Source organism: Coregonus lavaretus (assembly GCF_964263955.1).
Source record: "Coregonus lavaretus genome assembly, contig: HAP1_SCAFFOLD_853, whole genome shotgun sequence".
NCBI lineage: Eukaryota > Metazoa > Chordata > Actinopteri > Salmoniformes > Salmonidae > Coregonus > Coregonus lavaretus.
The window spans coordinates 62925-82888 of NW_028160298.1; the positions used below are offsets into that span (position 1 = coordinate 62925).

The 19964-nt window shown below is 33.5% G+C and overlaps 1 protein-coding gene across 1 annotated transcript in view; it reads left to right on the forward strand.

Moving 5' to 3' along the window:
- Nucleotides 1–1199: 1199 nt before the first annotated feature.
- The window catches only part of LOC311121933 (uncharacterized protein), a gene marked incomplete at both ends in the record, with an annotated part of 145735 nt that continues 126970 nt past the window's right edge, over nucleotides 1200–19964 (forward strand). The window contains 2 exons of the mRNA XM_084196363.1: nucleotides 1200–1665; nucleotides 2784–3203. Coding sequence (XP_084052489.1) covers nucleotides 1200–1665; nucleotides 2784–3203 — 886 coding nt within the window. The remainder of the gene's footprint in view (nucleotides 1666–2783; nucleotides 3204–19964) is intronic.

Below are 19964 nucleotides of genomic sequence, written 5' to 3' on the forward strand. Positions count from 1 at the left end.
AACAAAAAAAAAAACATGTATGCACTCACTAACTGTACGTCGCTTTGGATAAGAGCGTCTGCTAAATGACTAAAATGTAAGTGTAATTATGATCAAATAGCCACAGTAGCCTACTTGGCCACTGTAACTTAAAACGAGCCTCAGTGTTCACAGTAAACGCAACGTTGAAGTTTGCGCTCAGCAGACCTGAAATGGAGAAGACAGGAGGAGAAGACCTACCACTGCTCCCTGTGTGGAAAGACGTTTTCCCAGTCAGAGGACCTGAAATCACATGAGAGAATATAATAATAATAATAATATGCCATTTAGCAGACGCTTTTATCCAAAGCGACTTACAGTCATGCGTGCATACATTTTTGTGTATGGGTGGTCCCGGGGATCGAACCCACTACCTTGGCGTTACAAGCGCCGTGCTCTACCAGCTGAGCTACAGAGGACCAGAGAGAGGCTGTGTTCTGACTTATGTTTTTGACTGAGAATTAGTGTTTTTGTTTCGTGCAACACAAAACTAAATTGTATATATATGAATGTTTCCTCAAAAATAGGCCTACATCTGTTTTTTATTTTTCATCTCAAGACATGGTCATATCTACATTCAGATTACAATTCATAAAATGTGTATTTTTATTTTGATTATGAACTTGGTGATTGGATACAAGGATAAACCCTTAAATGTGTTTTATTATGATTTGGATATTGCAAAAATGTAAGTGGTTAAATGGATATATAAAACGCATGTGCATTTCTTAATGATAAACTTCAAAAACTCTTTGAATTTAGTAGTTTTGTTTTTAATTTAGATAATTCGTGTAGTACTCATCAAGCTAAATGAATATGAAAATGTGACGACGTTGTCCTGATACCAACAAGTGGTTGACATGAAAAAACATTCACTACCAGCGTGAATGTTCCGAGAGGGTGCAAAGCCGTCATCGAGGCAAAGGGTGGAGAATCTCATATATAAAATATATTTTAATTTGTAAAACACTTTTTTTGTTTACCACATGATTTCGCATGTGTTGATGTCTTCTAAAAATAAAGAAAAACCCTTTGAATGAGTAGGTGTGTCCAAACTTTTGACTGGTGCTGTATATGATGTATTGTTACACCATGGAGGAGCAGTATGGAGGTGCGGTACGGAGGAGCGGTGGGAGGAGCGGTGGGAGGAGCGGTATGGAGGAGCAGTATGGAGGTACAGTATGGAGGAGCGGTATGGAGGAGCGGTATGGAGGTACAGTATGGAGGAGCGGTATGGAGGAGCGGTATGGAGGAGCAGTATGGAGGAGCAGTATGGAGGAGCGGTATGGAGGAGCGGTATGGAGGTGCGGTATGAAGGAGCAGTATGGAGGAGCAGTATGGAGGAGCGGTATGGAGGTGCGGTATGGAGGAGCGGTATGGAGGAGCGGTATGGAGGAGCGGTATGGAGGTGCGGTATGGAGGTGCGGTATGGAGGAGCGGTATGGAGGAGCGGTATGGAGGTGCGGTATGGAGGTGCGGTATGGAGGAGCGGTATGGAGGAGCGGTACGGAGGAGCGGTACGGAGGAGCGGTACGGAGGAGCGGTACGGAGGAGCGGTACGGAGGAGCGGTACGGAGGTGCAGTACGGAGAAGCGGTACGGAGGAGCGGTACGGAGGAGCGGTACGGAGGAGCAGTACGGAGGAGCGGTACGGAGGAGCAGTACAGAGGTCCAGTGAGAGACAAACTTATTGGCACCCTTGATAAAGATGAGCAAAAACGACTCTATAAAATAAATAATTCAAATACTGAGCTACTGTATATTGTATGCAACAACAAAAGATGAAATTATATTTTATACTAATACAACTGCTCAGAGAAAGAGATTTTGTTCAACACGTAATTCTCAACAGGTAGGGGGTCTAAATTATTCCCACCCATGTTTTCAATACTCCAGCCCTCTCCCCTTGGGAGGAGAGCAACACTCAAATGTTTTATGAGATTGGAGAACACATTGGGAGGGATCTTAGACCATTCCTCCCGTACAGAATCTTTCCAGATCCTTGATATCCTTCGTCTGTTCTTATGGACTGCCCCTCTTCAATTCAAACCACAGGTTTTCAATGGAGTTCAAGTCCGAAGACTGAGATGGCCATTGAAAAATGTTGATTTTGTGCCCAATTAACCATTTCTTTGTGGATTTTGATGTGTGCTTGGGGTTACTGTCTTGCTGGAAGATCCACTTGTGGCCAAGTTTCAGCCTTCTGACAGAGGCAACCAGGTTTTGGGCTAAAATATCCTGGTACTGGGTAAAGTTTATTTATTTTATACAGTACTTTTTGCTCATCTTTATCAAGGGTAACAATAACTAGTCACTTTAATAATGTTTACATATATTGCACTACTCATCTCATATGTATATACTGTATTCTATTCTATAATATTCTATTCAAAATTGAGAAGAAAAAAAAACGTTTCCCTAAACTGCGTTACCCCCTCCAGTCAGTAGATGGCGATGTGCATCTTTCAGGTGATGCTGCTTTCGTGACGTTTAATCTAGTGGACGGGACGCTTTTTCAACAACTGCAGCCTCCTCGGTAGCTTGCTAGCTAACATAGTCGAAACGTTCAAGCTCTTTAGACAATTTCGTTGTTTATTGCCAATATGTTTTAAACACAGTTCTGTGGAAACAACTAGCTAGGTTACCACATTTACTTTCATATTTACGTTGTTATTGGTCAGCTAGCTGGCTGGTTAAGTTAGCACTAGCCTAGCTAGCTAACATCCCCGACCATGAGCTCACTAAGCTACTCTCCTCCTGCTAAAGAAGAGGAGGTCTGCTGGACGGAGAAAGAAGCTCTAGTGAAAGAGGAGGAGGAAGTTACAATACAAAAACAAGTAGAGGGTGAAGCTGTTACCGTGAAAGAAGAAGAGAAAGACGTTACAGTGAAAGAAGAGGAAGACGCGTTCAGAGTGAAAGAAGAGGAAGACGCGTTCAGAGTGAAAGAAGAGGAAGACGCGTTCAGAGTGAAAGAGGAGGAAGATGTTACAGTAAAAGAAGAGGAAGACGCGTTCAGAGTAAAAGAGGAGGATGCCGTTTTTGGAATGAAGGAGGAGGAGGTTACTGTCACAGTGAAAGAAGAGGAAGACGTTTTTGGAGTTAACGAGGAAGGGGAGATTACTGTCACATTAGAGGAGGACGAAGAAGAACAGAAGACTGGAGATCTGATTAACACCAGTAAATACAGTGAGTACTATCTTAAAAACCGGGGCACAAACTCTGCAATTGTTGAACTAATGTGTGAATTTAAAACGGCATTCTACACTTGAATATGTTTTTGTACTCTAGGAATTGTTCATGGCGTCCTCCAGTGATTTTTGAACTTTTCCTGTTGAAAAGCGATATATAAATACAGTAAAGTATTGCAATGACCCAAGCTGGGTCATAAAGGAAGAAAAGACGGACACCAGGTGTGCAGGGCAGAACACAGGTTTATTCCTAAACTGGGCTATTGTTCAGGCCGCAGCCCACGCCGCTAAATTCCGAACGTACACAAATACACAATGTCAAGTTAAGTGGCAGGCTCATCGGAGCGGATCAGGATCCCGAATAGAAAGAGAGAGAGATGAGACAGTAACCCCTATTTAAGCATTTCAAAACCCCGCGGGATTACCCATCATACACCCCACCCCAACCTTTCCATCTGTCCTGGCATATTTAACCCCTGCTAGCACCCATGAGAACAATGACACACCCACGAACACTGAACACAATACCGGGGCGTTACAGTGTAATATAAATATATATATAAATAAATACAGTAAAGTATTGTAACACACTGAAGGGAACAAAATATGAACTTGAAAGTAGTGTTTAATAGACAAATGCAAACTTCAATGGTCCTCTGTAGCTCAGCTGGTAGAGCACGGCGCTTGTAACGCCAAGGTAGTGGGTTCGATCCCCGGGACCACCCATACACAAAAATGTATGCACGCATGACTGTAAATCGCTTTGGATAAAAGCGTCTGCTAAATGGCATATTATTATTTATTATTATTCAAGGAGTTGGTTTGATTGGAAGTGGTGATGTCATCGACATGAGGTGAAAGGAGACTGGAGAGTCACTCTAAAGCTACAACATGAACGCATGGACAGATTCCAATGGATATTGATGTAAAAAAAAAAACACAACAAATGAGTCATCTCTCTCTCCATGCCGCTTTCCACACCCAGACCTAGCCCCGCTCCCGGTCACTCCATGCCGCTTTCCACACCCAGACCTAGCCCCGCTCCCGGTCACTCCATGCCGCTTTCCACACCCAGACCTAGCCCCGCTCCCGGTCACTCCATGCCGCTTTCCACACCCAGACCTAGCCCCGCTCCCGGTCACTCCATGCCGCTTTCCACACCCAGACCTAGCCCCGCTCCCGGTCACTCCATGCCGCTTTCCACACCCAGACCTAGCCCCGCTCCCGGTCACTCCATGCCGCTTTCCACACCCAGACCTAGCCCCGCTCCCGGTCACTCCATGCCGCTTTCCACACCCAGACCTAGCCCCGCTCCCGGTCACTCCATGCCGCTTTCCACACCCAGACCTAGCCCCGCTCCCGGTCACTCCATGCCGCTTTCCACACCCAGACCTAGCCCCGCTCCCGGTCACTCCATGCCGCTTTCCACACACAGACCTAGCCCCGCTCCCGGTCACTCAAGGAGCGCATGTGTTGTTGCTCGACCAGGAGGCACTTGCGTTCAGTCTGCGTGGTCCAATGCAGCACATGCAACAATGTTGATGACTATGATGCTGTTTTCACTTTGCTTCTTAATAGAAAATCCACCAGCGTTCTATAATTACACAATATTACTTTACGTTTCTTACATCTGCAAACAGCCAGTTTGTCTTTTCTTAGCAAGTTGTGGCTATGTCGTGTTAGCCACTTATGCTAATCGCTAGTTAGCAAAGCTAGCTAGCTAGCTAATCAATATATTGAGTCAAACGTAGCTAGCTATACAGCCTGGTAATACCAGTGATGGTGTAGGCCTAAATCAGCATGTTGTTTGTGCCACAGTATCTTCTAAATCAAAGAGGAATAGTCGAAGTATGAATATGTTATCTACATTAAGTAGCTAAGAGACAATTAAATGTAGCCAAAGATTATAGGGTCTCCTAGGAAACACTGACCAACACTTTGGTTCCTACCCTGTCACAATAACCCCTCCCTGGCATTTTCATTTGTTGTCATGTCAAACAACACTGCATTCAAAGTATCCACTATTATATTCTAACTATAGAATTAGACAAATCATTGTTTTTACCACGATTCCAACAGTTCACCCAAGTGTTTTGCTCTAAATCGCAAGTCAAATCGCAATGTCAACATTTGGTAAAAGCATAAGGCATATATTGGTTGCCCATATCGTGCAGCCCTATGCGGTAGTGTAGAAATGATCTCAAATGAGTGAAGGAAATGCAGAAATTGATGAAAAAATGATTTTTGAATTTAAAACAATCAGAGTGGAGAGAGAATCATTGAACACATTTATAATGTATGTGTTGCTACCCTAGGGGGCCACACACTACTTATCACCACATTTAGAACTTGTATTATTCTACAACATCAAATACCGTGAAAAATACCGTGATATGATATTTTGGCCATGTTGCCCAGCCCTAAACCCAACTCCTCTGAATGAATCAGTATCCAAGTCATCGGCGCCCGGGGCGCAGTACTTGTTAGGGGTGAAATGCCTTGCAGAACGACAGATTTGTACCTTGTTGGCTCGGGGATTCGCTCCTACCCGCCAGGCCACTCCCTCTATGGACATTTCTCCCCCACCCCCTCAACGGACTCTGCTCTGCCCCCCCCCCCCCCCCCCCCCAAGGGTCATTCATCACTGCTACAGTTATTATGTATGGAAAAACTATTTCTCTTTAAAAAACAACAATTATAACTAGTCCAGCATGCTGGAGCTCAGAGCCTAAGGTGTTCACCCTGCAATAACACCTGCAACCCTGTACATGTGACTATTGAACACAATAATTAGAACATATCTTAAAGATATGTGAGGTAACCAAATTAATATTTCTTAAACTAAATATGAGTGTTGATATTAGTTGTCGGGGGTCTTCAACATGATTGTGTTTCTACCTTTTGAGACTTTTTCTGGTAGATGTTTTCTAAGTCCCTTTTTCCGTCTGTTTATCTACAAGGATGTAAAAAGTACTGACTGATCTAATTCAAATATCTATGATACCACATCATATAGTCTATTATTATTACAACCAACTGATGTCTGATGCCACATCATATAGTCTATTATTATTATTACAACCAACTGATGTCTGATGCCACATCATATAGTCTACTATTATTATTACAACCAACTGATGTCTGATACCACATCATATAGTATATTATTATTATTACAACCAACTGATGTCTGATACCACATCATATAGTCTATTATTATTATTACAACCAACTGATGTCTGATACCACATCATATAGTCTATTATTATTACAACCAATTGATGTCTGATACCACATCATAGTATATTATTATTACAACCAACTGATGTCTGATACCACATCATATAGTCTATTATTATTATTACAACCAACTGATGTCTGATACCACATCATATAGTCTATTATTATTACAACCAACTGATGTCTGATACCACATTATATAGTCTATTATTACTACAACCAACTGATGTCTGATACCACATCATATAGTCTATTATTATTATTACAACCAACTGATGTCTGATACCACATCATATAGTATATTATTATTATAACCAACTGATGTCTGATACCACATCATATAGTATATTATTATTATTACAACCAACTGATGTCTGATACCACATCATATAGTCTATTATTATTATTACAACCAACTGATGTCTGATACCACATCATATAGTCTATTATTATTACAACCAACTGATGTCTGATACCACATCATATAGTCTTATTATTATTATTATTAATATTATTATTATTATTATAACCAACTGATGTCTGATACCACATCATATAGTCTTCTTCTTCTTCTTCTTCTTCTTCTTCTTCTTCTTCTTCTTCTTCTTCTTCTTCTTCTTCTTCTTCTTCTTCTTCTTCTTCTTCTTCTTCTTCTTATCATAACCAACTGATGTCTGATGCCACATCATATAGTATATTATTATTATTACAACCAACTGATGTCTGATAACACATCATATAGTATATTATTGTTATTACAACCAACTGATGTCTGATACCACATCATATAGTCTATTATTATTATTACAACCAACTGATGTCTGATACCACATCATATAGTCTATTATTATTATTACAACCAACTGATGTCTGATACCACATCATATAGTCTATTATTACTACAACCAACTGATGTCTGATACCACATCATATAGTCTATTATTATTACAACCAACTGATGTCTGATACCACATCATATAGTCTATTATTATTACAACCAACTGATGTCTGATACCACATCATATAGTATATTATTATTATAACCAACTGATGTCTGATACCACATCATATAGTCTATTATTATTATTACAACCAACTGATGTCTGATACCACATCATAGAGTCTTATTATTATTATTATTATTATTATTATTATTATTATAACCAACTGATGTCTGATACCACATCATATAGTCTATTATTATTACAACCAACTGATGTCTGATACCACATCATATAGTATTATTATTATTATTATTATTATCATAACCAACTGATGTCTGATGCCACATCATATAGTATATTATTATTCTTACAACCAACTGATGTCTGATACCACATCAAAGTCTATTATTATTATTACAACCAACTGATGTCTGATACCACATCATATAGTCTATTATTATTATTACAACCAACTGATGTCTGATACCACATCATATAGTCTATTATTATTATTATTACAACCAACTGATGTCTGATACCACATCATATAGTCTATTATGTGGTCCTCTGTAGCTCAGCTGGTAGAGCACGGCACTTGTAACGCCAAGGTAGTGGGTTCGTTCCCCGGGACCACCCATACACAAAAGATGTATGCACGCATGACTGTAAGTCGCTTTGGATAAAAGCGTCTTCTAAATGGCATATTATTATTATTATTATTATTATTACAACCAACTGATGTCTGATACCACATCATATAGTCTATTATTATTACAACCAACTGATGTCTGATACCACATCATATAGTCTATTATTATTATTATTACAACCAACTGATGTCTGATGCCACATCATATAGTCTATTATTATTATTACAACCAACTGATGTCTGATGCCACATCATATAGTCTACTATTATTATTACAACCAACTGATGTCTGATACCACATCATATAGTATATTATTATTATTACAACCAACTGATGTCTGATACCACATCATATAGTCTATTATTATTATTACAACCAACTGATGTCTGATACCACATCATATAGTCTATTATTATTACAACCAATTGATGTCTGATACCACATCATAGTATATTATTATTACAACCAACTGATGTCTGATACCACATCATATAGTCTATTATTATTATTACAACCAACTGATGTCTGATACCACATCATATAGTATATTATTATTATAACCAACTGATGTCTGATACCACATCATATAGTCTATTATTATTACAACCAACTGATGTCTGATACCACATCATATAGTCTATTATTATTACAACCAACTGATGTCTGATACCACATCATATAGTCTATTATTATTATTACAACCAACTGATGTCTGATACCACATCATATAGTCTATTATTATTACAACCAACTGATGTCTGATACCACATTATATAGTCTATTATTACTACAACCAACTGATGTCTGATACCACATCATATAGTCTATTATTATTGTTACAACCAACTGATGTCTGATACCACATCATATAGTATATTATTATTATAACCAACTGATGTCTGATACCACATCATATAGTATATTATTATTATTACAACCAACTGATGTCTGATACCACATCATATAGTCTATTATTATTATTACAACCAACTGATGTCTGATACCACATCATATAGTCTATTATTATTACAACCAACTGATGTCTGATACCACATCATATAGTCTATTATTATTACAACCAACTGATGTCTGATACCACATCATATAGTCTATTATTATTACAACCAACTGATGTCTGATACCACATCATATAGTCTTCTTCTTCTTCTTCTTCTTCTTCTTCTTCTTCTTCTTCTTCTTCTTCTTCTCATAACCAACTGATGTCTGATGCCACATCATATAGTATATTATTATTATTACAACCAACTGATGTCTGATAACACATCATATAGTATATTATTGTTATTACAACCAACTGATGTCTGATACCACATCATATAGTCTATTATTATTATTACAACCAACTGATGTCTGATACCACATCATATAGTCTATTATTATTATTACAACCAACTGATGTCTGATACCACATCATATAGTCTATTATTACTACAACCAACTGATGTCTGATACCACATCATATAGTCTATTATTATTACAACCAACTGATGTCTGATACCACATCATATAGTCTATTATTATTACAACCAACTGATGTCTGATACCACATCATATAGTATATTATTATTATAACCAACTGATGTCTGATACCACATCATATAGTCTATTATTATTATTACAACCAACTGATGTCTGATACCACATCATAGAGTCTTATTATTATTATTATTATTATTATTATTATTATTATTATTATTATTATTATTATTATAACCAACTGATGTCTGATACCACATCATATAGTCTATTATTATTACAACCAACTGATGTCTGATACCACATCATATAGTATTATTATTATTATTATTATTATTATTATTATCATAACCAACTGATGTCTGATGCCACATCATATAGTATATTATTATTCTTACAACCAACTGATGTCTGATACCACATCATATAGTCTATTATTATTATAACCAACCAACTGATGTCTGATAACACATCATATAGTATATTATTGTTATTACAACCAACTGATGTCTGATACCACATCATATAGTCTATTATTATTATTACAACCAACTGATGTCTGATACCACATCATAGTCTATTATTATTATTACAACCAACTGATGTCTGATACCACATCATATAGTCTATTATTATTATTACAACCAACTGATGTCTGATACCACATCATATAGTCTATTATGTGGTCCTCTGTAGCTCAGCTGGTAGAGCACGGCACTTGTAACGCCAAGGTAGTGGGTTCGTTCCCCGGGACCACCCATACACAAAAGATGTATGCACGCATGACTGTAAGTCGCTTTGGATAAAAGCGTCTTCTAAATGGCATATTATTATTATTATTATTATTATTATTACAACCAACTGATGTCTGATACCACATCATATAGTCTATTATTATTACAACCAACTGATGTCTGATACCACATCATATAGTCTATTATTACTACAACCAACTGATGTCTGATACCACATCATATAGTCTATTATTATTACAACCAACTGATGTCTGATACCACATCATATAGTATATTATTATTATTACAACCAACTGATGTCTGATACCACATCATATAGTCTATTATTATTATTACAACCAACTGATGTCTGATACCACATCATATAGTCTATTATTATTACAACCAACTGATGTCTGATACCACATCATATAGTATATTATTATTATAACCAACTGATGTCTGATACCACATCATATAGTCTATTATTATTTCAACCAACTGATGTCTGATACCACATAATATAGTCTATTATTATTATTACAACCAACTGATGTCTGATACCACATCATATAGTCTATTATTATTACAACCAACTGATGTCTGATACCACATCATATAGTCTATTATTACTACAACCAACTGATGTCTGATACCACATCATATAGTCTATTATTATTACAACCAACTGATGTCTGATACCACATCATATAGTATATTATTATTATTACAACCAACTGATGTCTGATACCACATCATATAGTCTATTATTATTATTACAACCAACTGATGTCTGATACCACATCATATAGTCTATTATTATTACAACCAACTGATGTCTGATACCACATCATATAGTATATTATTATTATAACCAACTGATGTCTGATACCACATCATATAGTCTATTATTACTACAACCAACTGATGTCTGATACCACATCATATAGTCTATTATTATTATTACAACCATCTGATGTCTGATACCACATCATATAGTATATTATTATTATAACCAACTGATGTCTGATACCACATCATATAGTATATTATTATTATTATTACAACCAACTGATGTCTGATACCACATCATATAGTCTATTATTATTATTACAACCAACTGATGTCTGATACCACATCATATAGTCTATTATTATTACAACCAACTGATGTCTGATACCACATCATATAGTCTATTATTATTACAACCAACTGATGGCTGATACCTCATCATATAGTCTATTATTATTACAACCAACTGATGTCTGATACCACATCATATAGTCTATTATTACTACAACCAACTGATGTCTGATACCACATCATATAGTCTATTATTATTACAACCAACTGATGTCTGATACCACATCATATAGTATATTATTATTATTACAACCAACTGATGTCTGATACCACATCATATAGTCTATTATTATTATTACAACCAACTGATGTCTGATACCACATCATATAGTCTATTATTATTACAACCAACTGATGTCTGATACCACATCATATAGTATATTATTATTATAACCAACTGATGTCTGATACCACATCATATAGTCTATTATTACTACAACCAACTGATGTCTGATACCACATCATATAGTCTATTATTATTATTACAACCAACTGATGTCTGATACCACATCATATAGTATATTATTATTATAACCAACTGATGTCTGATACCACATCATATAGTATATTATTATTATTATTACAACCAACTGATGTCTGATACCACATCATATAGTCTATTATTATTACAACCAACTGATGTCTGATACCACATCATATAGTATATTATTATTATTACAACCAACTGATGTCTGATACCACATCATATAGTCTATTATTATTATTACAACCAACTGATGTCTGATACCACATCATATAGTCTATTATTATTACAACCAACTGATGTCTGATACCACATCATATAGTATATTATTATTATAACCAACTGATGTCTGATACCACATCATATAGTCTATTATTATTTCAACCAACTGATGTCTGATACCACATAATATAGTCTATTATTATTATTACAACCAACTGATGTCTGATACCACATCATATAGTCTATTATTATTACAACCAACTGATGTCTGATACCACATCATATAGTCTATTATTACTACAACCAACTGATGTCTGATACCACATCATATAGTATATTATTATTATTACAACCAACTGATGTCTGATACCACATCATATAGTCTATTATTATTATTACAACCAACTGATGTCTGATACCACATCATATAGTCTATTATTATTACAACCAACTGATGTCTGATACCACATCATATAGTATATTATTATTATAACCAACTGATGTCTGATACCACATCATATAGTCTATTATTACTACAACCAACTGATGTCTGATACCACATCATATAGTCTATTATTATTATTACAACCAACTGATGTCTGATACCACATCATATAGTATATTATTATTATAACCAACTGATGTCTGATACCACATCATATAGTATATTATTATTATTATTACAACCAACTGATGTCTGATACCACATCATATAGTCTATTATTATTATTACAACCAACTGATGTCTGATACCACATCATATAGTCTATTATTATTACAACCAACTGATGTCTGATACCACATCATATAGTCTATTATTATTACAACCAACTGATGTCTGATACCTCATCATATAGTCTATTATTATTACAACCAACTGATGTCTGATACCACATCATATAGTCTATTATTACTACAACCAACTGATGTCTGATACCACATCATATAGTCTATTATTATTACAACCAACTGATGTCTGATACCACATCATATAGTATATTATTATTATTACAACCAACTGATGTCTGATACCACATCATATAGTCTATTATTATTATTACAACCAACTGATGTCTGATACCACATCATATAGTCTATTATTATTACAACCAACTGATGTCTGATACCACATCATATAGTATATTATTATTATAACCAACTGATGTCTGATACCACATCATATAGTCTATTATTACTACAACCAACTGATGTCTGATACCACATCATATAGTCTATTATTATTATTACAACCAACTGATGTCTGATACCACATCATATAGTATATTATTATTATAACCAACTGATGTCTGATACCACATCATATAGTATATTATTATTATTATTACAACCAACTGATGTCTGATACCACATCATATAGTCTATTATTATTATTACAACCAACTGATGTCTGATACCACATCATATAGTCTATTATTATTACAACCAACTGATGTCTGATACCACATCATATAGTCTATTATTATTACAACCAACTGATGTCTGATACCTCATCATATAGTCTATTATTATTACAACCAACTGATGTCTGATACCACATCATATAGTCTTATTATTAATATTATTATTATTATTATAACCAACTGATGTCTGATACCACATCATATAGTCTTATTATTATTATTATTATTATTATTATTATTATTATTATTATTATTATTATCATAACCAACTGATGTCTGATGCCCCATCATATAGTATATTATTATTATTACAACCAACTGATGTCTGATAACACATCATATAGTATATTATTGTTATTACAACCAACTGATGTCTGATACCACATCATATAGTCTATTATTATTATTACAACCAACTGATGTCTGATACCACATCATATAGTCTATTATTATTACAACCAACTGATGTCTGATACCACATCATATAGTCTATTATTATTACAACCAACTGATGTCTGATACCACATCATATAGTATATTATTATTATAACCAACTGATGTCTGATACCACATCATATAGTCTATTATTATTACAACCAACTGATGTCTGATACCACATCATATAGTCTTATTATTATTATTATTATTATTATAATTATTATTATTATTATTATTATAACCAACTGATGTCTGATACCACATCATATAGTCTATTATTATTACAACGAATTGATGTCTGATACCACATCATATAGTCTTCTTCTTCTTCTTCTTCTTCTTCTTCTTCTTCTTCTTCTTCTTCTTCTTCTTCTTCTTATCATAACCAACTGATGTCTGATGCCACATCATATAGTATATTATTATTATTACAACCAACTGATGTCTGATAACACATCATATAGTATATTATTGTTATTACAACCAACTGATGTCTGATACCACATCATATAGTCTATTATTATTATTACAACCAACTGATGTCTGATACCACATCATATAGTCTATTATTATTATTACAACCAACTGATGTCTGATACCACATCATATAGTCTATTATTACTACAACCAACTGATGTCTGATACCACATCATATAGTCTATTATTATTACAACCAACTGATGTCTGATACCACATCATATAGTCTATTATTATTACAACCAACTGATGTCTGATACCACATCATATAGTATATTATTATTATAACCAACTGATGTCTGATACCACATCATATAGTCTATTATTATTATTACAACCAACTGATGTCTGATACCACATCATAGAGTCTTATTATTATTATTATTATTATTATTATTATTATTATTATAACCAACTGATGTCTGATACCACATCATATAGTCTATTATTATTACAACCAACTGATATCTGATACCACATCATATAGTATTATTATTATTATTATTATTATCATAACCAACTGATGTCTGATGCCACATCATATAGTATATTATTATTCTTACAACCAACTGATGTCTGATACCACATCAAAGTCTATTATTATTATTACAACCAACTGATGTCTGATACCACATCATATAGTCTATTATTATTATTACAACCAACTGATGTCTGATACCACATCATATAGTCTATTATTATTATTATTACAACCAACTGATGTCTGATACCACATCATATAGTCTATTATGTGGTCCTCTGTAGCTCAGCTGGTAGAGCACGGCACTTGTAACGCCAAGGTAGTGGGTTCGTTCCCCGGGACCACCCATACACAAAAGATGTATGCACGCATGACTGTAAGTCGCTTTGGATAAAAGCGTCTTCTAAATGGCATATTATTATTATTATTATTATTATTACAACCAACTGATGTCTGATACCACATCATATAGTCTATTATTATTACAACCAACTGATGTCTGATACCACATCATATAGTCTATTATTATTATTATTACAACCAACTGATGTCTGATGCCACATCATATAGTCTATTATTATTATTACAACCAACTGATGTCTGATGCCACATCATATAGTCTACTATTATTATTACAACCAACTGATGTCTGATACCACATCATATAGTATATTATTATTATTACAACCAACTGATGTCTGATACCACATCATATAGTCTATTATTATTATTACAACCAACTGATGTCTGATACCACATCATATAGTCTATTATTATTACAACCAACTGATGTCTGATACCACATCATATAGTCTTATTATTATTATTATTAATATTATTATTATTATTATTATAACCAACTGATGTCTGATACCACATCATATAGTCTTCTTCTTCTTCTTCTTCTTCTTCTTCTTCTTCTTCTTCTTATTATCATAACCAACTGATGTCTGATGCCACATCATATAGTATATTATTATTATTACAACCAACTGATGTCTGATAACACATCATATAGTATATTATTGTTATTACAACCAACTGATGTCTGATACCACATCATATAGTCTATTATTATTATTACAACCAACTGATGTCTGATACCACATCATATAGTCTATTATTATTATTACAACCAACTGATGTCTGATACCACATCATATAGTCTATTATTATTACAACCAACTGATGTCTGATACCACATCATATAGTCTATTATTATTACAACCAACTGATGTCTGATACCACATCATATAGTCTATTATTATTACAACCAACTGATGTCTGATACCACATCATATAGTCTATTATTATTACAACCAACTGATGTCTGATACCACATCATATAGTATTATTATTATTATTATTATTATTATTATCATAACCAACTGATGTCTGATGCCACATCATATAGTATATTATTATTCTTACAACCAACTGATGTCTGATACCACATCATAGTCTATTATTATTATTACAACCAACTGATGTCTGATACCACATCATATAGTCTATTATTATTATTACAACCAACTGATGTCTGATACCACATCATATAGTCTATTATTATTATTATTACAACCAACTGATGTCTGATACCACATCATATAGTCTATTATGTGGTCCTCTGTAGCTCAGCTGGTAGAGCACGGCACTTGTAACGCCAAGGTAGTGGGTTCGTTCCCCGGGACCACCCATACACAAAAGATGTATGCACGCATGACTGTAAGTCGCTTTGGATAAAAGCGTCTTCTAAATGGCATATTATTATTATTATTATTATTATTACAACCAACTGATGTCTGATACCACATCATATAGTCTATTATTATTACAACCAACTGATGTCTGATACCACATCATATAGTCTATTATTATTATTATTACAACCAACTGATGTCTGATGCCACATCATATAGTCTATTATTATTATTACAACCAACTGATGTCTGATGCCACATCATATAGTCTACTATTATTATTACAACCAACTGATGTCTGATACCACATCATATAGTATATTATTATTATTACAACCAACTGATGTCTGATACCACATCATATAGTCTATTATTATTATTACAACCAACTGATGTCTGATACCACATCATATAGTCTATTATTATTACAACCAACTGATGTCTGATACCACATCATATAGTCTATTATTATTATTACAACCAACTGATGTCTGATACCACATCATATAGTCTTATTATTATTATTATTACAACCAACTGATGTCTGATACCACATCATATAGTCTATTATTATTATTACAACCAACTGATGTCTGATACCACATCATATAGTCTATTATTATTACAACCAACTGATGTCTGATACCACATCATATAGTATATTATCATTATAACCAACTGATGTCTGATACCACATCATATAGTCTATTATTATTATTACAACCAACTGATGTCTGATACCACATCATATAGTCTATTATTATTACAACCAACTGATATCTGATACCACATCATATAGTCTATTATTATTACAACCAACTGATGTCTGATACCACATCATATAGTCTATTATTATTACAACCAACTGATGTCTGATACCACATCATATAGTCTTATTATTATTATTATTATTATTATCATAACCAACTGATGTCTGATGCCACATCATATAGTATATTATTATTATTACAACCAACTGATGTCTGATACCACATCATATAGTCTATTATTATTACAACCAACTGATGTCTGATACCACATCATATAGTCTATTATTATTACAACCAACTGATGTCTGATACCACATCATATAGTATATTATCATTATAACCAACTGATGTCTGATACCACATCATATAGTCTGTTATTATTATTACAACCAACTGATGTCTGATACCACATCATATAGTATATTATTATTACAACCAACTGATGTCTGATACCACATCATATAGTCTATTATTATTATTACAACCAACTGATGTCTGATACCACATCATATAGTCTATTATTATTACAACCAACTGATGTCTGATACCACATCATATAGTATATTATCATTATAACCAACTGATGTCTGATACCACATCATATAGTCTATTATTATTATTACAACCAACTGATGTCTGATACCACATCATATAGTCTATTATTATTACAACCAACTGATATCTGATACCACATCATATAGTCTATTATTATTACAACCAACTGATGTCTGATACCACATGATATAGTCTTATTATTATTATTATTATTATTATTATTATTATTATTATTATTATAACCAACTGATGTCTGATACCACATCATATAGTCTATTATTATTATTACAACCAACTGATGTCTGATACCACATTATATAGTATATTATCATTATAACCAACTGATGTCTGATACCACATCATATAGTCTATTATTATTATTACAACCAACTGATGTCTGATACCACATCATATAGTCTATTATTATTATTACAACCAACTGATGTCTGATACCACATCATATAGTCTATTATTATTACAACCAACTGATGTCTGATACCACATCATATAGTCTTATTATTATTATTATTATTATTATTATTATTGTTATTATAACCAACTGATGTCTGATACCACATCATATAGTCTATTATTATTACAACCAACTGATGTCTGATACCACATTATATAGTCATATTATTATTACAACCAACTGATGTCTGATACCACATCATATAGTATTATTATTATTATTATTATTATTATTATTATTATTATTATTATTATTATTATTATTATAACCAACTGATGTCTGATACCACATCATATAGTCTATTATTATTACAACGAATTGATGTCTGATACCACATCATATAGTTTATTATTATTATTACAACCAACTAATGTCTGATGCCACATCATATAGTCTATTATTATTATTATTACAACCAACTGATGTCTGATACCACATCATATAGTCTATTATTATTATAACCAACCAACTGATGTCTGATAACACATCATATAGTATATTATTATTATAACCAACCAACTGATGTCTGATAACACATCATATAGTCTATTATTATTATAACCAACCAACTGATGTCTGATACCACATCATATAGTATATTATTATTATTACAACCAACTGATGTCTGATACCACATCATATAGTCTACTATTATTACAACCAACGGATGTCTGATACCACATCATATAGTATATTATTATTATAACCAACTGATGTCTGATACCACATCATATAGTCTATTATTATTACAACCAACTGATGTCTGATACCACATCATATAGTCTTATTATTATTACAACCAACTGATATCTGATACCACATCATATAGTCTATTATTATTATTACAACCAACTGATGTCTGATGCCACATCATATAGTCTATTATTATTATTATTACAACCAACTGATGTCTGATACCACATCATATAGTCTATTATTATTATAACCAACTGATGTCTGATACCACATCATATAGTCTATTATTATTACAACGAACTGATGTCTGATACCACATCATATAGTCTTATTATTATTACAACCAACTGATGTCTGATACCACATCATATAGTCTATTATTATTATTACAACCAACTGATGTCTGATACCACATGATATAGTATATTATTATTATAACCAACCAATTGATGTCTGATGCCACATCATATAGTATAGTATTATTATTATTATTACAACCAACTGATGTCTGATACCACATCATATAGTCTATTATTATTATTACAACCAACTGATGTCTGATGCCACATCATATAGTCTTATTATTATTATTATTACAACCAACTGATGTCTGATACCACATCATATAGTCTTATTATTATTATTATTACAACCAACTGATGTCTGATACCACATCATATAGTCTTATTATTATTATTATTATTATTATTATTATTATTATTATTATTGTTATTATAACCAACTGATGTCTGATACCACATCATATAGTCTATTATTATTACAACCAACTGATGTCAGATACCACATCATATAGTTGTATTATTATTACAACCAA